The sequence below is a fragment of the Rhineura floridana genome, chromosome 2 (genome assembly GCF_030035675.1).
Source record: "Rhineura floridana isolate rRhiFlo1 chromosome 2, rRhiFlo1.hap2, whole genome shotgun sequence".
Lineage (NCBI taxonomy): Eukaryota > Metazoa > Chordata > Lepidosauria > Squamata > Rhineuridae > Rhineura > Rhineura floridana.
The window spans coordinates 78,403,833-78,426,299 of record NC_084481.1 but is presented as its reverse complement, the minus strand read 5'-3'; the positions used below and the strand labels follow the sequence as shown (position 1 = coordinate 78,426,299).

Below are 22,467 nucleotides of genomic sequence, written 5' to 3'. Positions count from 1 at the left end.
TACCTTTTCCCTTCCTGAATCCAGCTTGGACATCTGGCATTTCTTTCTCCATATATGGTAAGAGCCTTTATTGTAGAATCTTGAGCATTACATTACTTGCATGGGGTATTAAGGCAATAGTTGGATAATTGCTGCATTCCCTGGGATCCCCCTTTTTTGGAATTGGGCTGTATATTGAATGCTTCCAGTCTGTGGGCCATTATTTGTTGACAAATTGTTGTCAGAATTTGGACAGATTCAGTCTCAGCAGTTTGTAGCAACTCTATTGGTATGCCATCTGTTCTTGGTGATTTGTTTCTCCCAAGTATTTTAAGAGCAGCTTCCATCTCACATTCTAAAATTTCTGGTTCTTCATTATATGGTTCCTCCATGAATGAATCTGTCATCCTGGCATCTCTTTTATAGAGTTCTTCGGTGTATTGCTTCCATCTTTTATTTCATCTCGATCAGTCAGTGTGTTCCCCTGTTGATTATTCAACATCCCTACTCTTGGTTTAAATTTTCCTTTAATGTCTCTTATCTTTTGCAATAGGGCTCTTGTTCTACCCTTTTTGTTGTGTTCTTGTATTTCTGTGCAATAACTATTGTAATAGTTCTCTTTGTCCCTATGTACTAGTTGTTGCATTTAGGGTTCTGACCGTGTTTCTGTCTCCTTTTGTTTTTGCTTTCCTTCTCTCTTTAACCATTTTAAGAGTTTATTCAGTCATCCACTGAGGTCTTTCTCTCTTTTTAACTAGAGGTATTGTCTTTTTGCATTCTTCCCTGATAATGTCTTTGAATTCACTCCATAGTTCTTCTGGTTCTCTGTCAACTAAGTTTAAAGCCTCAATTCTTTTCCTTTTTTGATCTTTATATTCTTTTGGGATGTTATTTAAATTGTATTTTGGCATTATGAGTGCTTTGTTCTTCTTCAGCTTTACTTTGATTTTCCATCTGTATCACAGTCTACTCCTGGTCTTGTTTTTGCAGAAAGTATGGAACTTCTCCCTCTTCTGCTACCAATTATATAATCAGTTTGATTGCTATATTGACCATTTGGTGATGTCCATGTGTACAGTCATCTTTTCGGTTGCTCAAAACATGTGTTTGCAAGAAACAAATTATTGGCTTCACAGAATTCAGTAAGTCTTTCTCCTGCTTCATTTCTATCTCCTAAGCCCCATTTCCTCACAATTCCTAGTTCTTCTCTGTTCCCTACTTTTGCATTCCAGTCCCCCATGATTATCAGAACATCTTGTTTTGGTGTGTGATCAATTTCTTCCTGTACTTCTGTGTAAAATGGCTCCAATTCCTTCTGCATTTGCCGTTGGAGCGTAGACTTGGATGACAATTATGTTAATAGGTTTACCTTTTAATCTCATTGATATCACTCGCTCAGACTTCGCGTTGTACCTCCTAATTGCTTTTGCTGCATCACTTCTCACTATTAAAGCAACCCCATTTCTTCTTAATTTCTCATAAAATATTTTGTAGTTGCCATACTGCAAATGTCCCATTCCCATCCATTTTAATTCACTCACGCCAAGTATGGTAATGTTTATGCGTTCCATTTCTTGCTTGACAATTTCTAACTTCCCCTGGTTTATGCTGCTCACATTCCATGTTCCTTTTGTGTGCGTTGTACAACTCCGGACTCTCCTTTCGCATCTGTGCGCATCACCCTCTGGGCTTCCTTTCGACTTTGACCCAGCTGTGTCATTAGACACAGCGCTACTCGTACTTGTCCTTTGTTCTTCCCCAGTAGCTTGTTGAGTGCCTTCTGACCTGGGGGTCTCATCTTCGAGTACTATCTCATGTTGCATTTTGGTTACTCTGTTCATAGGGTTTTCGTGGTAGGAGGTATTCAGGGGTAGTTTACCATTGCCTTCCTCTGAGTTTGGATGCATCTTAGTATGGTGTCCAGGTTTTATTTATTTATTTATTTATTTAAAATATTTCTATCCGGCCCTTCTACCCTATACGAGGGCACTCAGGGCAGCTTACAAAAATAAAATCAAACACGATCATGATAAAATTGTAAACAATAAAATCACAAAAACATTAAAATGCAATTAAAATACATAAAATACTATATACACACACATACATATATATAGGGAATGGTACTAAAGGGGACTACAAGGGTAAAATTTAACATAGAAGGCATAAAAATAGGGGCAGGCTCTACATTCAGTCCCTCCCAAAGGCTCTCCGAAACAAGATCGTTTTCAGAAGTCTCCGGAAAACCATCAGGGAGGGAGCAGAGTGGACTTCTTGGGGTAGGGTAGTCCAAAGCTTGGGGGCCACAGCTGAAAAAGCTTTCTCCCGCGTGCCTGTCAGTTTAACATATTTTATTCCAGGCACGCAGAGGAGACCAGAGGCAGATGATCTTAAATCCCGGGCAGATACATATGGGTGTAAGCAGTCCCTCAGGTATATTGGTCCAAGGCCATCCAAGGTTTTAAAGCTCAGAACCAGCACTTTGAATTGGGCCCAGAAGCAGATTGGGAGCCAGTGGAGTCAATAAAGCACAGGGGTAATATGCTCCCTGTGCCGTGCTCCAGTTAACATTCTGGCTGCTGCATTTTGAACCAACTGTAATTTCAGAACCATTTTCAAAGGCAGCCCCACATAGAGTGCGTATAGTAATCAAGCCTCGATATCACCAGTGCATGTGTCACTGGCCAAGTCAACTGCTTCTAGGAATGGACGCAGATGGTAGACCAGTTTGAGTTGGCTAGAAGTACTCCTGGCTACCGCAGCCTCCTGATATTCAAGCAGCAGGACAGGATCCAGGAGGACTCCCAAACTGCGGGCCTGCTTCTTCAAGGGGAGTGCAACCCCATGCAGAACAGGTTGCAACCCCATCCCTGATGCAGTTTTCCCCTTGACCAGCAGTACTTCCGTCTTGTCTGGATTAAGTTTCAGTTTGTTAGCCCACATCCAGCCCTTCACAGCCTCCAGGCACCGGTTTAGGATGAGCATTTCCTCCCTGCAATCAGGTGGTAGGGAGAGATAGAGCTGAGTATTGTGATGTTCCTATATTAATGTATATATGGTAAGTGTTGGTTGTTTAGAAGATACATGGTAAGTGGAGTGAAAGAGGGGGAGTGAATGGGCAGTAGAATGCGAGATGATTGGCTGAGTGTTTAAAATGGCTGAATGTATAAAAGGAAGAGTGAGAGTGGAATGGGGGGGAGAAGAGAACTGAGTGGGTTGCTTGGTGGGGTTTAGAGAGTTGTTTACCAGGAGGGAGGTGGAGTTTGGATTAGTATTGAGTAAAACCATATGCTTATGTGCCTTAAGAAGAAATCTTGTTAATCCTGTTAGCTTTGTTATCTGTAATAAATACTTAATTTGGTTTACCAAAGGCCTGATCCTTGGCTGGGGTTTCACAGACCAGAAGGGAGGGTAAGGTAATGACCAAGGCTGAAGGGGAACTGTAACAAATGGTGGCAGCGGTGAAGAGAATAACAATACCAGTATTCAGAGTCTCTGGGAATACTAGTATTGGGACGTTACTGGTGGTTGCCTAGCAGGGGGATCTGTTGAGATCTGTGCTAGAGCGGGTAGAGAAACCATAAGAGAGAGCGGTCTGGACTGGTGGAATCCCTGGTGGTGCCTAGTGACAGGCAGTAGCCACGCGCAGGTAGGAACCTGACAGGGAGAGCCAGGGAAGGATGCACCACAAGTATCATCAGCATATTGATGATATTGTACTCCAAATTTCCTGATGACCTCTCCCAGCGGTTTCCCATAAATGTTAAAGAGCATGGGAGACAGAATTGAACCCTGCGGTACGCCGTAGGCCAATGGCCAGGGGGACGAGCAGTAGTCTCCCAGCACCACTTTCTGGGTCTTGTCCGTCAGGTAGGACCAGAGCCACTGTAAAACAGTGCCTCCCAATCCCATCCCAGCTAGATGTCCCAGAAGGATACCAAGATTGATCGTATCGAGGGCTGCCAAGAGGTCCAGCAGCACCAACAGGGATGCACTCCCCCTGTCTGATGCACAGTGTAGGTCATCAAGCAGGGAGACCAAGGCAGTCTCTGTCCCATGACCAGGCCTGAAGCCTGATTGAAAAGGGTCTAGATAATCCGATTCATCCAGGAAAACTTGGAGCTGAGCAGCCACTACCCTCTCAATCACCTTGCCCAGAAAGAAGGCTGTAAGAGAGATTAGAGACTAGGTGGAAGTTGTTAAGATCCGCAGGGTCTAACGAAGGCTTTTTTAACAAAGGTCTTATTACAGCCTCCTTCAACACTGTTGGTATAGAACCTTCCCTTAGGGAGGTGTTAATTAAATATGCCAACCAGTCAGCCACTCTTCCTCTGGTAGATATGATTAACCAGGATGGGCAAGGGGCAAGGGAACAAGTAGTGGCCCTCGATTCTCCCAGAATCCTGTCCACATCCTCAGGCTTTACAAGCTGAAAAGTATCCATAGAAAAATGACCAGAGGAAGCTTCGAGGACATCTGGCACAACTGTAGATAATGAGGAGTCCAAGTCAGTCCAAATGCAAGCAATTTTATCTACAAAGTGCCTCGCAAGCATGTCACAGCGAGCAACTGAGGGCTCGGTCTAATGTAGGGCCAGAGCCCAAAAGACCCCGGACCACCTAAAAAAGCATTGCCGGACAACACTGAGCAGACTCAATGGTGGTAGAGAAGTGCACTTTCTTTGCTGCCATCACTGCCGCACGATAGGCTCGAAAATGAGCCCTAGTCTGTGTTCGATGGGAAGTGGATGGAGTTGTCACTCTAGCCATTGTCCCTGCCGTTTCATCAGGCCCAAAGTTTGAGTAAACCAAGGTGTATTATGGGCCTTTCCTGGTGGGAGAGGGCGCTTTGGAGCAATAGTGTCCACCGCCCAGGTCACCTTCGTATTCCAGAGATTGACCAGGGCTTCAGCAGTATTGCCAGCCATGCTGGGAATATGCCCCAGAGCATTCAGGAAACCATCTGGATCCATGAGTCTCCGGGGGCAGACCATCTTAATCGGCCCTTCACCCCTGTGAAGGTTACCGGGGGCACAAGTCTAAACCTTGTCAGGTGGTGATCTGCCCATGACAACGGAGTCACTAAGAACCCCTCCACCCTCAGATCACCTTCTTCCTTTGCTGAACAGAACACAAGATCAAGTTTGTGTCCTGCCACATGCGTTGGTCCAGATGATATTAGAGACAGCCCCATGGTTGTCATGGCAGCCATGAAGTCCTGAGCTGGACCTGTGAGTCTAACGTCAGCATGTATGTTGAAGTCACCCAGGACCATCAGCCTGGGGAACTGCAACACCAACGCCGAGACCAGCTCCACCAGCTCAGGGAGGGAGACTGTTGGGCAGCGGGGTGGACGGTACACCAACTAAATCCCCACTCTGTCTCCCTGACCCAATGCCAGGCACACACACTCAAAGCTGGAGGTGTTAGGGACAGGGTACCTGACAGGGGAGATAGATTCCCTGCAGACAATTGTGACCCCGCCTCCCCGTCCCCTGGATCTAGGCTGCTGGGGTGCCACAAAACCTGGTGGGCAGAGCTGGGAGAGACCTTCTCCGCCTTGGTCATTTAGCCAGGTTTTGGTAATACAAGCAAGGTTAGTGCATTCATCCAGGATTAAGTCCTGAATTAAAGTGGTTTTATTAGTCACTGACCTTGCATTAATCATCAGGACAGTAACATCCAGGGTGTTCCCAGGATAGCTACTAATGTCCCGAGGGTTGGAAGGGGGACTAGAAGGGATGCAAGCACGAAGATGTCTTATATCCCTTCCCGTGTAACGGCCAGTCTGCCTCCCACCGCTATTACATTCCCTGCCCAATATTACCTCAATGGCAGGTCCCCGACTACTCCTACCCCAGCACATGTTAAAAGAAGCCTGACACTGGGGGGGGGGGGAAGCCTTGGCTAGAGGTGGCTCTTGTGAAGGGGAGCTCTCTTCCCCACCCTCTGGCAGTTGTCTTCTCCCTTGTTAGCCCCAACTGGCTTCAGCTGGCACCCAGGCCTTGCAGGGAGTAGCAGTTGACACCCGAGGAAGCCTGCAGTTGGAGTTTTTCAGGAAGCCACAGCAGCAAGGTGTAGGTCCTGCTGGGTTTCTCTCACCTTCCTCCTTTTGACCATTCCGCCTTGGGTGCCCCTGTTAGGAGTCTAGCCTCTTGGTCTAGACTCCTGACAGCATTGCTCTCAGCTTCTTCAACACTGTGAAACCCCGTCACCGCATTAAGGTGTGCATCGTAGAGGGGTGCAATTACTTAGTCATTATAAGTAAATAATGGCAATCACTTAGTCATTATTTAAAAATGATTGCAAACAAAAAATCATTGGGCAGTTCTGTTTGCTACATAAACATAGCCATGCACATTTCTAGATCCTTTACAGAGATGGGGAGCCTCTGGCCCTCCAGATGATGTTGCACTCCTGTCAGCCCCAGCCAACATGGCCAATGATTAGGGATGGTAGGAGTTGTAATCCAACAGCATCTGATATCCAACATGGCAGTAGCTCTATTATCATGATTACAGTAATGTATTTCTGTTTCAGTGAGGCAAAGAGTTCTCTCCAAAAGGAGCCATGAACTTCACATGGCAGGAGAAGGAACATTGAAGCTGGTGGTCACGCTGCATGAAACAGCAGCTAAAGAGAATGTGCCTAAGAAGGAAATCATTCTTGATCAGGTACTAAGGCAATATAATCCTTGACCTCATAGAATCTAGAGCTCTGAAGCAAACATCCACTGAAGTGTCAAGTGACGAATCGAAATGTTGTTGTTTTATTTTTAGGTTTCCAGGGGAGAAGACCAGGCAGAAGAGACTGGTATGGTGGCTCTGTTGTAGCGTTGTTAAACATTGGCACAATTGCCAGTAATAAATATGCTTTTTTTGGGGGGGGGACATTTTAAAGATGGAAGGGATGGCTGATGGAAGCTTTTATTTGACTTTCATGTCTTCGTTCCAAATCTGTCTGAGAAGCAGCCTTTAAGGCAAAGAGAACCTTTTTCAAGACTGAGGGCCATATTCTCTTCTGGGCAAGCTTCTGGGGGTACATGTCCCTGTTGGTCAGGGCCAGATGCTAAAGTGGGTGGAACAACTTGTTTAAATTTTACATTTGTACACTTGGTTAGTTTCTGCATGCAGTCACACACCCCTCCGTCCAGGCAACCAAGGGGTATTATCAGAGTTCATGCACAGTTCAGTCAGGCAAAAACATTCATTATGAAATAGGGCTGCTAAGGGTGTGGTCTGGGTTGAGGCTAAGGAGGGTGTGGCCTGGGGAGAGTCCCAAAGGCCATATAGGGAGGACTGGAAGGCTACATTTGACTCTTAGGCTGGAGGTTCCCCACCCCTGTCTTAAGGTGTCTTTTCCAAAGAAGACAAGAAATACGATTTTAGCCATTTTTACTCTGTGTGCTTGTTATCATATGGAGAGGGAATGTGAAACATCCCTGGACTCACCATCCATGTCTTGAGGGGAATGTCTGTAAAGGGCAGATTACTGTATGCCCATAGGCTGTCCCCATTTTGGGGAATGTTGTGCTGTGCTGTCGTGGTGCTCAATCTTGAGGACAGCCAAAGTGTGTACAGCAGGTTCCCCTTTCTCGATGTTTCTTCTCCCACCACAAGGAGGGGAAGGCAGTGAGGACAGGCAAGCCAGCAGATGCATTGGTTAACTGTGTAGAGTAAAGGCCTGAAAGGGACTTGTATTTTGTGTGCATGATGTAGCAGTGCTATAGGTCTAGCACTAATGGTGCTACATTCTGTATCCCCTGGACATCTGGTTGGCCACTTGCAAGAACAGAGTGGTGGGCTAGATGGGTCTTTGGCCTGATCCAGCAGCATGCTGCTTATGTTCTTATGTATCCACAGAAAAAAGGGAGAGAACTGTCTGTCTGTGGGGGAGGGGCAGCTGCTAATATCAACTACTTGACGGTTTTTAGTCTTTTTGTTTTGTTAAGCAGGCAGGAAGCCTATGTGCTCTACGCTGAAGAGGGGTAAGGCACACCCTAGACATGAATCTCTTTTTTTTTTAGGAGCTAAAAAAATAGGGAAAGGCATGTGGGAGGGCAGAGGAATGCTTCATGGGAGGGAGTGCCCATGCTGATGCTTTGGAACCCTGTACGACTTATTTCTGAGTAGATATGTGTAGGGTTGTGTTGGAAGCAGGACTGTGGAGTCGGTACACCAGACCTTCAACTCCGACTCCCACTCCTCTATTTTTCTACTGTTCGACTCCGACTTCGACTCCTTCATAAATGGCAAGTGTATATTAACTAGTAATAACACATTTACTGTAGTAAAATGGTAGCACAAGGCAATTCATCACCACCACGTGAATCCAGAGCTTGGAAAAGTTAGTTTTTTGAACTACAACTCCCATGAGCCCAATCCCTGGGGCTGATGGGAGTTGTAGTTTAAAAAAGTAACTTTTCCAAGCTCTGGATTCACGTGTTGGTGATGAAATGCCTTGTGCTACCATTTTACTACAGTAAATTTATTATTACTAGTTAATATACATTTGCCATTTATGAAGGAGTCGCAGTCGAAGTCGGTACATTTCTACTGACTCCGACTCCACCCAAAATTGCTCCCGACTCCATGACTCCGACTCCACAGCCCTGGTTGGAAGTACCTGAGGCTGCAAACCTTTGCATGCTTCCTTCAGGGTAAGCCTCAATGAACATATTTGGGCTTGTGTTTGTGTAAACAGACACAGGATGTTGGGCCGTCAACATCACAAGCCCAATCATGCTGTGATTGGAGTAGAGACTGCCCAGGAGCTAGCCAATAGTTTTCTATAGATCTGGCACAATCACAGCAGGCACTGTGTTCTGAATGGAAACAGGCTGAGTGTGCGGAAAAATATTTTACCAGCAACAAAACAATGTGCATGGGTTGAGCATCCTGGAAAAATGTTGTTGTTTGAATCTGGCTGACCTTGAAAGTGGTCTGAAGGCATATGTAATGGTTCAGTTGTTGAAGTTATGAAAATCTGGCTGAGAGCAGTTGCCTGAATAAAAGATCAGCTGGGAATTGCTTGTGAGTTGCTCTGAGATCCCTGGAAGGAGGTTCAGGGTGTGAATATAACCAACAACTGCTGAAGTGCTGCTTTTGAAAGCACCATACGATTTCTCTGCAATAGTTGAACATTCCTAGTACAATAAAACAACTGTATATTGGGGGGGGGACTTCCTACAGACATTATCCACAGCAAGGTTAGTAAAATTCCATGCTCCAGTTTTCATTCCAGTTTCTTTTATGAAAAAATCCTAAATTCTGCAGCCCAGATAAATTATACAAATTGAGCAAGGATGTATACAATTTATTGGGTATGAATAATTTCTTTTGACTGCAGCGTAAAAAAATGGAGATAAATGATGGGTGGGTAGACAGGCTATGGAAGTTATATCTCCTCTTGTCCCTTCTGCCGTCTCATCGCTGACTCTTCAGGAGACATGCTTTTCTGAAGATATATTTACTAATTAATTCAGAATTCTGACCAAACCAGTAGATTCCTTTTTCTCCCTTAACTTAGCTTCTTCCCAGTCATTTTGGTAAATTCTTCTGTGTTGTGAACATAGATCCCTTGGTTTTCTAGTAAACATCATAGGAATAGGTAAAAATAAACGAATGGCTTCTGGTTCAGGATCTGCAGTGACGCCATCTTGCATAGAAGGGGAGAGGGTGGAAATTAAGGTAAAATCATAGAAAAAGTAGTTGGCATACTGATCTGTATATGCTGACAAACACTGAGTATTTGCATATTTAATTCATTTTTTCCCAAATTAGATGTGCAGGGAGATTTGAAAAAAGAGGACGCCACAGTAGTGAACAGATCAGCTGGTGAAACTTCGTGTGACAAGGAGGATATTCTCACTAAATCCCAGACCTCTTCCCTTGTTGTTCTTGAAAATGTTGAGGAATATTTTGACAAGGCTGATATGTTAACTCTGCTGGTGGAGAATATCAGTGGACTCTCCGAAGGAAATGACTTCCAAATTGAATTGATAAGTGAAAGAAATGCTGCTGTAATAACCTTTCACCAAAGTATTGGTAAGAAAAATGAAATAAACTTGGTGTTGCTCAACTATTTCACATTGGGAGAATTGCTGGTATGCAGTACTTTAAGATAATCCCTATTCAAATGCATTTGAAGTCTATATATACTGTGCTGCTAAGGATACTGGTTTGTTCTTGTAACTATTCAGGAATAAGACTTGATCTTAACTGTAGTTACAAGTTGGTGTAAACCATCCTTTCTGAACCTGGTGCCCTCCAGATATTTTGGACTACAATCCTGGTCATCCCAGACCATTGGCTGTACTGGCTGGGACTGATGGGAGTTGTAGTCCAAAATATCTGGATGATACCTGGTTGGGTAAGGATGGTTTAAAAACTTGTTCTGTGCATATTTGCTTTCCAGACAGATTCCAAATGGCAAACTTTTCTGATTCCAATCCAACTTGTTCCAGATTTATGTGGGTTTTTTCAGTCTAAAAGGCTTTGCTTGTCACTTACTATGTGCACCTGTTAAATTCTCATACTTGCATGACTCTTCACTTTTGTTATATCCTTAACAAAAAGTAATCTGAATTCTCATTTGGATATTACATTGCTCAGTATTTGAGCAATGGCTGAAGAAAAGTGTGAAAGATAGAACTGGCCATGGGTACTTGAAGGCAAAACAGCAATGTAGTTAGTTGGAATGATAAGATAAGAACTGACTTGTTCAGTCAAAGCCCATCTAGAATCATAGAGTTGGAAGGGGCCTATAAGTCCATCGAATCCAAGCCCCTGGTCAATGCAGGAATCCAACTTAAAGCATACCTGACAGGTGGCTGTCCATCTGCCTTTTGAATGCCTCCAGTGTTGGAGAGCCCACCACCTCCCTAGGTCATTGGTTCCATTGTCATACCGCTCAGTTAGGAAGCTTTTCCTGATGTTCAGTTGAAATCTGGCTTCCTGTAACTTGAGCCCATTATTCCATGTCCTGTACTCTAGGACAATTGAAAAGAGATCCTGGCCCTCCTCTGTGTGGCAACCTTTCAAATACTTGAAGAGTGCTATCATATGTTCCCTCAGTCTTCTCTTCTCCAGGCTAAACATGCCCAGTTCTTTCAGTCTCTCCTCATTAGGCTTTATTTCCATTTCCAGTCCCTTGATCATCCTTGTTGCCCTCCTCTGAACCTGTTCCAGTTTGTCTGCATCCTTCTTAAAGTGTGGTGTCCAGAACTGGATGCAGTACTCAAGATGAGGCCTAACCAGTGCCAAATAGAGGAGAACCAATACTTCATGCGATTTGGGAACTATACTTCTGTTAATGCAGCCTAAAATAGCATTTTCCTTTTTTGCAGCCACATCATACTATTGGCTCATATTCAGCTTGTGATCAACAACAGTCTCAAGATCTTTCTCACATGTAGTATTGCTGAGCCAAGTATCTCCCGTCTTATAACTGTGCATTTGGTGTCTTTTTCCCTGTTAAATTTCATTCTGTTGTTTTCAGTCCAATGCTCCAGCAGCCTATCAAGATCATTTTGAACTTTGTTTTTATCTTCCAGGGTATTAGCTATTCCTCCCAATTTTGTGTCATCTGCAAATTTGATAAGTATTCCCTGTACCTCCTCATCAAAGTCATTAATAAAAATGCTGAAGAGCACTGGGCCCAGGACCAAGCCCTGAAGTACCCCACTCGTTACCTCCCCCTAGTTTGAGAAGGAACCATTTATAAGCACTCTTGGAGTATGATTCTTTAGCCAACTGTGGATCCATCTGATAGTTGTTCCATCCAGGCCACATTCAGCTAGCTTACTAATCAGAATATCATGGGGCACTTTGTCAAAAGCTTTGCTGAAGTAGAGATATAGTATATCCACTGCATTCCCATAGTCTACCAGGGAGGTTACCCGATCAAAAAATGAGATAAAATTAATCTGGCAGGATTTGTTCTTGATAAATAGTAATCAGTGCATTGTTTTCAAGGTGCTTACAGACTGACCGCTTTATAATCTGTTGCAGAATTTTCCCAGGGATTGACATTAAATACTGGACATTAGTATACAGACATCGAAGACCATGTGATTTATGGCCTGGCTTCCTTCCTACATTTTTATGAAGACTATTCCGGGGGCCCACTAGAGCCATTCCCTCAGTTCCTCTTACTGTGCACAAGTGTTTGTTAGTTGTTACTGCCAAGTTTACGTCTCCCTCCCCCTTAGGATTCAGGATCTAGTTCAGTATTCTCTCTTTAAAAAGGTGTAGATACTCAGAAAGAGGAACAAAGAGTGGCAGTGAGGAATCTGAACCTCACTGGGGAAGGAGGCAAGGCTGCACGCTTTGTCCAGGATTTATGAATGCACTCGAGGCTCCTGTTTAGTTGCCCCATTCTCACCATGCTACCTCTTCACCGGCTGCAGGTTGTGCTGTGCTGGCTGCAGTTTGCATCTTGCATCTGAAGCAGCCTCATTCTTCCCGAAGCCCGTGTGCTTGGGCTGTTTTCCGAATACCTGCTGGACAGTATGCATCATGGCAGCAATGAGCCAGCCCAGAAGGCGGCATGAGTGGGGAAGCCAGGAAAATAGGAAGCTGCCTTATACCATGTCAGAGCATTGGTCCCTGTGCCTCAGTCTGATCCACACTGACTGGCAGCGGTTTTCCAGGGTTTCAAGCAGGAGTCTCTCCCACCCTTACCTGTGGATGCTAAGGGTTGAACCTGGGATCTTTTGTATGCAAATGTGTACTGAGGAGATGTAGGAAGTGTGTGGGTACCTTTGCATTTAATAGTGAGCATTTAAAAAACACAAAAAAAAGTCAGTGAAAATTAAGGCTGACCTACATCTCCCCCTCCCTCATGCTGCCCTCAACTTCTGCAGGACCATCCAGGGACAGGAGAATTTGGAAACTCTTTAAATAGGAATAAGCTTGCTTTTTTTAAAGATCAAGTGGCTGAAGGTTTTTCCTTTTTTTTAAAAAAAGAAAATTTATTTATTTATTACATTTATATACCGTCCCATAGCCAAAGCTCTCTGGGCTGTTTACAGCAATTAAAACAATAAAAACAAATATACAAATTTTAAAACACAAAAAACAATTTTAAAAGACAATTTTAAAAAAATTAAAAACAATTTAAAAACACATGCTAAAATGCCTGGGAGAAGAGGAAAGTCTTGACCTGGTGCCAAAAAGATAACAGTGTTGGCGCTAGGTGCACCTCGTCAAGAAGATAATTCCATCATTTGGGGGCCACCACTGAGAAGGCCCTCTCCCTTGTTGCCAGACTCCCAGCTTCCCTCAGAGTAGGCACCCAGAGGAGGGCCTTAGATGTCGACCATAGTGTACAGGTGGGTTCATGTCGGGAGAGGCGGTCCATCAGGTGTTGTGGTTCTAAGCCGAGTAAGGCTTTATAGGTTAAAACCAGCACCTTGAATCAAGCTCGGAAACATACAGGTAGCCAATGCAAGCGGGCCAGAATCGGTTTCATGTGTTCGAACAGTCTGGGTCCTGTTACCAATCTGGCTGCTGCATTTTGCACAAGCTGCAGCTTCCGAACCGTCTTCAAAGGCAGCCCCACGTAGAGTGCATTGCAGTAATCTAACTTGGAGGTTACCAGAGCATGGACAACTGAAGCCAGGTTATCCCTGTCCAGATAGGGGCATAGCTGGGCCACCAGCCGAAGTTGGTAGAAGGCACTGCGTGCCACCGAGGCTACCTGAGCCTCAAGTGACAGAGATGGTTCTAGGAGAAATAGAGCTTTGCAGCTGTTTGAAGCAATGGCTTGGTTGCCCTCAGCAGCCCGCCAGTGTTCCCTTTGTAATTTTGAACAGAGCACCTGTGGAAATGGTGCTATATCCTGATGTAGCATTGTTTGGAGGGGCATTTTTTGGGGGGGAATAATGGTTACCCCTATTGGTGACCTCAGCCTTTTTTCCCCTCAAAGGTAAGCTCACCTGAAAGTTCATAGACTTCCCCCCTCCCCGATAAAACTTGGAGAGCTAGTATGCTTTCCTTCCCAATCCCACAAAGTAAAAGGGCCTGGGTTGGATATTTATGACTAGCACTAGTGCAAATAGAGATGACTAGGACACCCATGAAGAGCATCAAGAGATGAAGCTCAAAAGGAGTCCATGAAGGCTCTGGCCATCTGCAGAGAGTAATTAGAAGTTTACTGTCTCTGAGTATAGGTGTTTCATTAAGGTATTGTGGCTGGTAGCCACTGATAGAGTTGTTCTCCATGAATATATTGTGAAAATGTTGAGCGTTATACAATTAAACCATACTCTGAGTAAACAGTTTCAAATTAATGGACTTCAGTTACTTATGCCCACTGATTTCAGTGGGTCTATTCTGAGTATGACTAACATTGGATATCACCCACTGACATACTAAAAATTCATTCTGGGTCTTTGAGTGAACATAGCAAGGCAAAAAATAAACACCAGTTAATACTGTTTGCTTTCTGTTTTCAGATGCTGCAAACTTTGTTGACCAATGTAGTAAGAACTTCAGGTTTAAAGAATTCAGAATTACTGCCAGGGTTCTTGAATTGACACAGATGATGAAAGTTGAAAATCTTCCATCAGGGGTACCCAAAGATTTTTTAGTTCTCTATTTTGAAAGTTCAAAGCGTGGAGGAGGAGATCGAGTGTCCAATATTCAAATGTTACCTGAGGAGGATTCGGCGATCATTACTTTTTGTGACCACCAAGGTAGTATGGTCTATTTTTGTAGAAGGCTTTAAAAAAAACCAAAAGTTAATTAGTGGGGTGGCTTGAATGTAGGAGCTCTAATAATGGATGCTTGGAGATGGAGATGTTAGTGAATGTCAACTTCATATCAGCGCTGACATGCACGATTCAGAGAACTGTCTGATCGCTGGTAGACCAAGTGGCAGGATCAGCAGGGGGAGGTAGCATCAAATCGGTGACTGTATAACAAGTCTGCAAAGTTGTAACCCTCTAAGCCAAAGACAGGACACTGCCAGGAATGTATTATAGCAGGCATGGGGGGCTTTTTATGGCTCTGCCAGCAAGGTCCTTATCAGATCCTAGCCTTGTGGGCCAAAGTTGGCAAGTGGGTGGGGCTGTCTACCCATCAGTCATCTGATATCTCAATGAAATCAGGTGATTGGGCACTTTGAAGTGCATGAGTCAGGACTTCAAAGCACCATGAAGGGTTTGCAAAGACTCCTGTGCAATGCTTTAAAACACCTTAAGCTTTGGCCTTACCTGCAGGCATTGTTCCTGTGGGGAACTTGCTTATGCAGCTAATCCAGCAGGCTTTGGCTCTACTGCCCATCAGCCTGCTTTCCCTTCCCAGTGCACAATTGGGAGCACACTTTACGGCTACCTGCTGCACACCTGACATCACATTTGATGTCAGGTGTAGGGCAGATGGTTTGGGGAATACAGCCTCGTGGGCCAAATTTGAAACCCTGATGGGCCAAGTTTGGCCTGTGGGCTGGAGGTTCCCCACCCTCTCCGCCGTTGTCTTCCTCATCACAATTGCACTGCAGAATTCATCCACAGTGGGAGACATTTAGGGTGTGGCAGAGGACCCCCATGAGAGGTGTATGTGGCCTGCTGGTTGCCCACGTTTTAAACTGTTGATAGGTTCCCAGTAGCGGTCAGAGGACAAAAGTCATGTCTATTTCACTTTACAGCAGTATACTGTAATTACGAAGCACATCATATACTATATCTGTACACTGATTACACAAAAACTATGTTAGTTCTGCTCCAAAAATTGCTAAAACCCCAGACATTTAAAAACATTGTGACACCTGAGGGCAGAAAATGGAACTACAACAGTTTAGAGGAAACATAAACTAGTTCCTCAGGACTAGATGAGCAAGTGAATGTCAGTTCCAGAGAAAAAGAATAGTAGGGCAGCATCTTCAATATCTAGATTCTGTACCAATTGACAAAAAAATTATGGCCCAGCACATTCATAGACACTGGCCTAATTTGGACATAAGGACAAACCATGGTTTGTTCTTGTGGGCATGAACTGCAGGCTTTCATCTTCCCCCTCCATTTCTTCTCTGTCTCCTTCATGTGAGAGGAGAGGACACATTAAACTTCCAGTCACAGTTTGTAACAAACCACAGTAGGTTCCTGTTTGGATTGAATATGGGAAACTAGTTTGTTCAAACCAGAGTTAACTAAGAAATTGGCATACTCTGGTTTGAAATCCTGCATTGCCAACTTGACTATGTTTTATAAAAAACGTATTTCCTACATTCAGCCAAAACAGGAAACCACTGTGGTTTGTTACAGATTGATTGGAAGCTTTACATGTTGTCCCTCGTGTGAAGGAGGAAGGACGCAGAATGGGGATCATGAGTGAGTTTTGCCGTGGCTTGTGCACATGATAAACCGTGGTTTCGCATTGGATCTGAAGGAAGCTTATGTGTTTATATTGCTCATTCTGATTAAATTGTCAGAATATTTTTTTAATCTCTTTTTAGCTGTTCAGGCAGCATTGGAAAAGCAGCATTCTTTTGATCATCAACCAATTTCAGTTTATCCGTTCTACGGTTCCTTGGATTCTGCTTTGTATGGAAAGGAGAGGCCCCACATCAAGATGCCAGAGCCTATCAGAGTCCCCTTAGATCCTTATGTCTGGCAGTTTCTACAGGGAAAGGACTGTCTAATCCAAAAAATAAGTCAAGAAATGGCAAACAGTCATTGCGAGTTAATGTGGCCTCAAGTGCCTTGCAAAGAGCCAGAAATTGTGATGCACCCTTCAGTTGCCTTATCTAAACAAGGAAGGTGCATGAGAAAACTGATCAAGACTTGGAAGGATAATGCTTCTGTGGAGTTTGAATGCATAATGTCAAAGTTCAAAGTTGCTCAATGCAAAGTCATCCCAGCGGCGTGGCAGACCATAGAAAACAGATTGATAAAGGACGTTTTGGCAATTTGGGATGTTTCCAAAGAAACTGTTACCTTAGCCGGTTTTGTATTTACTGTGGATGATGTGGAGAAATCAATAAATGAATATGTAGAAAATTTTACCAAAGATGCAGAAAGAGCAAAGCAAACTATGCAAGAGACATTGTCAGTTGCCCCAGGGAAGCATGCTATTCTGGATTGTGTTTTGCTAGAAGAGAATATCTATAAAGAAAACCCAGACCTAAAGTTCTCTTATGATTCTTCTGCAAATATGATGCAGCTACATGGAATGGTTGCAGAAGTATATAGAATGAAAAGTTACCTGCTGGAGAAATTGTACAGTATGGTAGAGAAAAAAATCTCCATTCACCCTGATGTTTTTCAATTCCTACAGCATGTAGATAGCAGAAAGGTGTCAGCGATCATATTTGGTGCAAATAAAATTAATGCTTCCTATGAACTTGCACACGATTCTGTTGCATTAGTAGGATATTCTTCTGACAGTCTCTTGAAAGCAGAGGAACAAATGAAGACAGACCTAGATCATAAATCTATTAATTTGGAGGACATGGAACTTGTCAACAAAGAGGAATGGAAGGAACTCACTAAACTACTGCAGATGAAGCACAATTCTGTTGAAGAAGCTGTAATAATTGATGACTGCCTTGCTTTGGAAGAAGATGCTAAAGTAATAATTGCTGGTTATACAAAAGCTGTAGTAGATGTTTATCAGGTGCTTTTTAATTTTGTTGAAAGAAACACCCGAATGCTTAAAGTAATCCCTGCCAAGTCTCTGGCTGTTGTTTACTTTATGGAGAAGGAAAGGGGTAAGGTTTGGCAGGACTTGATGAAGAAAGGGGTGAAAATCAATTTTGGGCTGCAAGCTAAACAGAAGAACATTGTCCTGAGTGGGCCTAAATCAGAAGTGACGAAGGCAGCTGTTGTGGTTGAACAAACACTGTCTTTACTGCATTCTGTCAATGTGGTGTTTGATAAACCAGGAGTGAAAGACTTTTTCAAAAACCGAGAACATTCCTATGTTGCTGAAGCAAAGGCATCCTTTCACTGTTTGATCAGGCTGCAGACAGACGGAGAGGGTAACATAGATTCTGATGAAAAGATAGGGCACCCTCAGGCTAAAATAAGTTTAAAAGATGGTGTTGTAGTAGAGGCTCATAAGGGAGACCTGACACGGTATCCCGTTGACGTTGTGGTCAACGCCTCAAATGAAGAACTGAAGCACATTGGGGGCCTTGCAGATGCATTGTTAAAAGCGGCTGGCCCACAGCTGCAAAGTGAGTGTGATGACCTTGTGAGGAAGCATGGGCGTTTGAAGCCTGGCTGTGCAATTATCACAGGGGCTTGGAACCTACCGTGTAAACAGGTGATACATGCAGTTGGGCCAAGGTGGAGCAGCTCTGAAAAAGAGAAATGTACACGACTGTTAAAGAAAGCTGTGAGAGAAAGCTTAAAGCTGGCTGAAACTTATAACCATAGTTCAATAGCCATCCCAGCCATAAGCTCTGGGATTTTTGGATTCCCACTAAAAGAGTGTGCCCGTTCCATTGTTACATCCATTAAAGAAGCTTTGGAAGAAACCTCTGAGAGTGGATGCTTGAAACGGATATGCCTTGTGGATGTGTCAGAGAATACTGTCCAGGTTCTTGGTGATGCCTTGAATGAAATATTCAGAGATGGGCCCCTAGAGCCCAGATTGCCTTCTCATTTCCAGCTACTCAGTCAGCCCAAAGAAATCATAGAGAACCTTCAAATGGTGACTTCTGCTGAAGGTGTGAAACTCATACTTGAGGAGAAAGGCATCGAAGATGCAACGGTAAGCGTATAACATGATCCACAAATCATTTTTGAATGCACATAGAACATCTTTTTTTGTTTTGAAATATGCAATTCATTTTATTCTGAACTGTAGAGTTCTTGCTAAAGAACTAGCCGGCATAATGCCCTCTGAACTCCTATCATCCCTGACCAGTGGATGCTAGTTGGGATATCAACAGTATCTGCCGGGCACCACATTGGCTATCTCTGTGTGCAATGATATTGTAGCATTGAAGGCAGATTCTAAAGCAGAGGCTACCAGCATGGTACTTGTGGGCACGCATACTGAGGCTTTCCCTGGTATCCAGAGGTCCCCTCCCATGCTGAGATTAGGCTTGAAAGGAGCATACTTTTGTAGCCATTAGAGTAGGGTGTGCTGTGGGTGTGGGTGGTATTCACAACAGTTTCTCTGGTGTGCAAATGTGCACACAAGCACTTTTGTTTAAAGCAAAAAATGTTATCCTAACGTTTCAAGATTTACTAGGCTATTTCCTTTGAAGAGATGATTACTCTGTATCAGATGTGCTTCATAATGTTTGCTTTAGAAAAAAGAGACCTTTCCCACATGACCTGGAGATAGGGAACATAGGACTACAAACTGCATTTATCTTATGTCAAACCCATGGGAAATAACTACATGGTGTTGGAGTTAACCGTATTCACAAATAAGCCATAGCTTTGCATCATCATTTAAAAATAGTCTAGAGTTTAAAAATGTGACGGTTTGCTCGTTGTGGATTTTCCTGCTCATAGATGGACTACTGAATTATAATTCCAGATAGTCATCTGTGACCTGTGACAACATAAGAATGCCTTGTTCAGCATTCCCGGAGTGGTTAGATATCCCTGGAAAGTTTGCAAGTGGGGCTTGACATCCCTAGCTGTTGCTCCCCGGCCAGTATTTCTGCTGTTACAGTATCAAATGCCAGGTATAACAGTGGCTGTTAGCTCTGTCTTACAAATCTAATCCGTTTTGGAAAATAAATTGCCATCTTCATATCCTGTAAAAATTTAATCCACAACTTAAAAGTATTTGTGCAATACATAATTATTTGTTCTGAAACTCCTTCTGGTAAACATTACTGAATAACCTCCTGAATTCTAGGGTTTAGAAACAAAAAACTACCTTTTATATTTCCATGAGTTTTGGAATTGTATAAGCCTCTATCGTGTCTTGCCCCTTAGGCATCATTTTCTCAATTGCAAAGGCCTGGGTTCTTTTATTTATCTTCAAAAGAAAATGATGCCACCCTTTGATCATTTGAGTTACCCTTTCTAGCACCTTCTCCAATTGTATAATATCCTTTTGAGATGGGATGGCTGCATTTTTTTATTTCAGTCCCTTTTCTGATAGTTCTAATACTGATATTTTTAATGACCTGTACTCTAAAGTGGTGTTTCTATGAACATTCCACTATTATTTCCATTTTTTTCCTAGGTAATTACAGCCAATTGCCCCATAAGTATATATGTAGATCTACAGTGTTTTCTCCGAACTGATTCTCATTTGCCATTCTCTTGCCAAGCCACTCATTTGGAAATTATATTATTGAAGATCTTCACAGTGTACTTAATTTCACAATCCTATTTAAACTGCAAGTCTGTGTTTTATTTTTCAAGCAGTCACAAATTCATAAGAGGATCTGTTATATAATCATATAATGGTTACACTAGCTTTTCCTCAGGGACTTGGTAATGTGGATTTTCTCGAAAACTTTGAATCAGGAAACATTTTGCTTCTCCGAAATTGATTCAGCATGTTTGTTAAACTAAACAATTATGCCATGTTGTATAACTGTATAGTGTACAAATATGTAATCACATACATACTTATGTGCTTTCTAGGGATAGGCACCTGACCATAATTAATTTCAACTTAGATTTAATATTGACTGCTGTTATATTCATTTCAATTATTAAATTTTATTTGTTTTGCATTTACTCAATTTTACTTGTATTCATTGGATTGGATCCTAAGATCCCATCTACTTATGGAAAGGATGGTTTTGGTGACTGATAACTGGGGGTGGGGGGGATTGTAACTGATTGTCCCTTTAGCCTCTTGTAACCCCACAGAATCTGTTCTAAATAGTTGGGGGATTGTCCAGAACAGTATGAGGACTATTGCTAGAGACTGCAGGCATGGAGAAAATTGGCAAAAATTCCCTCTGCTTCCTCTTGGAAGCCTCCAGTGGATCAAGGGTCCTTCTATTCATGGAAGGATTGCTTCTTAATGATGGTATGCTTTTGGTTTGAGCATGCAGCAATTCACATTCCTGTCTCATAAGATGTTATGACTGTCTTTGAGTTGCTATATTTAGTCCCCTTGCATATTTTTAAAATACTGCTTCTGTTCCAGACAGATGTTGTTGTGAGCAGCATCGGAAGCGATCTAAAGCTTGGTGTGGGTCCACTTTCAAAGGCTCTCCTGCAGAAGGCCGGACCAATGCTCCAAGCTGAGTTTGATCAAGCAATCCAAGATCAAGAAGCTCGGGGCGGCTGTATAGTCCTAACAGGTGGATATAACCTGGCCTGTGGCTTTGTGCTCCATGCTGTCGTCCCTCAGTGGGATGCAGGAAAAGGACTTGCAATGAAGGTAGCTATCTGTTTCATTTCCTCAACACCATTAATTGTACTGGAATGCAAAGCTCATGAGTCATGAAGAACTAAAAACTAATTACTCATAATAGCCATTAACAGAGGTGTAATACTTCATTTCATTTCCCTTGGCCACATTCAGGGCTGCTGCTTAAACTCTCCTAAGCCCTTTTAGGCTTTCAAAGCCTAATTTGATTATATTTGTGTGAGAGGAACAGGGGGACTCTGCTCCATCCCCTCCCCCCACCATGTCCACTTCCCCTACCATGCATTGGGGGGAGCAGGAGGTCTGAAGTGGGGAGCCTGCTCTACACATGTACAATCTGCACATGATTTAGAACTCTGGGTGATCATGCGTGTTCAGATCCACCACACACAACATGCAGGGAGTGCAGTGGAGACAGGGCCGTGTTGGAGCCTGTGGAGCTAGCAAGCACAGGCCCACTGTTCCTCTCATTTGATTCTTACCTCATGAGGCTTTGACAAGGGGATCTCTCATGTGTCCTATAGGGCAGAGGTGGGCTCACTTCATCTTACATAGTCTACTACCCCCCCATATCCATTTGTCCACCAATGTGTATTATATTTACAAAGCAAGAGTGTCCGCTCAGAGTCTTAATCTGTATTAATCCCGAGTATATTCTGTTGCTTAAGGACATATTGCTACATCACACCAAGATCTATCTTGTCCAACATTTTTTACAAAAACCTGAGCAACCTGCTGGTACTTGCTGGTGCACCAGAATTTGGCCAGTGGTCTTACTGTTGGACTACAGTCTTCCTTCTGCCCCCCCTTTTGCTGCAGTGCATAATTGGGAACCCAGGAAGTTACCTTTTTCCTCCAAGACTCAATCTCTACATGAGAAGCCACCCACCCACCTTGTATGTTTTTTGTTGGGCTGTGCCAGCCATGTAGTTCGGTGCTGGCTGAAGAACGTTCTTTATGAGTATTGCAGGGGTCATCAGACTTGAAACTGTATATCCAGGCTCATAAGTGCTCTTCTAGTTTATAAGTGCTGATCTATGTAGAAAAAAACATGTGGTTCAGATCTGCTGGAATTGTACTAGTTCAAGTGGGAAATGACATTAAATGCTCTGACCACCCAGAAACTCCCTCCATATGTAAAGTTAGCATGTCAGGGAGAAGGGCTCTATTTGAACTTTCTCCTT

At 43.4% G+C, this 22,467-nt stretch overlaps 1 protein-coding gene across 2 annotated transcripts in view; it reads left to right on the top strand.

Annotated features, from left to right (window-relative positions):
- Nucleotides 1-22,467, top strand: part of LOC133376592 (protein mono-ADP-ribosyltransferase PARP14-like) — a 56,175-nt gene that overhangs the window by 3,748 nt on the left and 29,960 nt on the right. For both annotated transcript variants that reach the window (XM_061609008.1, XM_061609009.1), the window contains exons 2-7: nt 6,519-6,652; nt 6,758-6,791; nt 9,761-10,024; nt 14,437-14,676; nt 16,437-18,697; nt 21,059-21,295. In XM_061609008.1, coding sequence (XP_061464992.1) covers nt 6,519-6,652; nt 6,758-6,791; nt 9,761-10,024; nt 14,437-14,676; nt 16,437-18,697; nt 21,059-21,295 — 3,170 coding nt within the window. The remainder of the gene's footprint in view (nt 1-6,518; nt 6,653-6,757; nt 6,792-9,760; nt 10,025-14,436; nt 14,677-16,436; nt 18,698-21,058; nt 21,296-22,467) is intronic.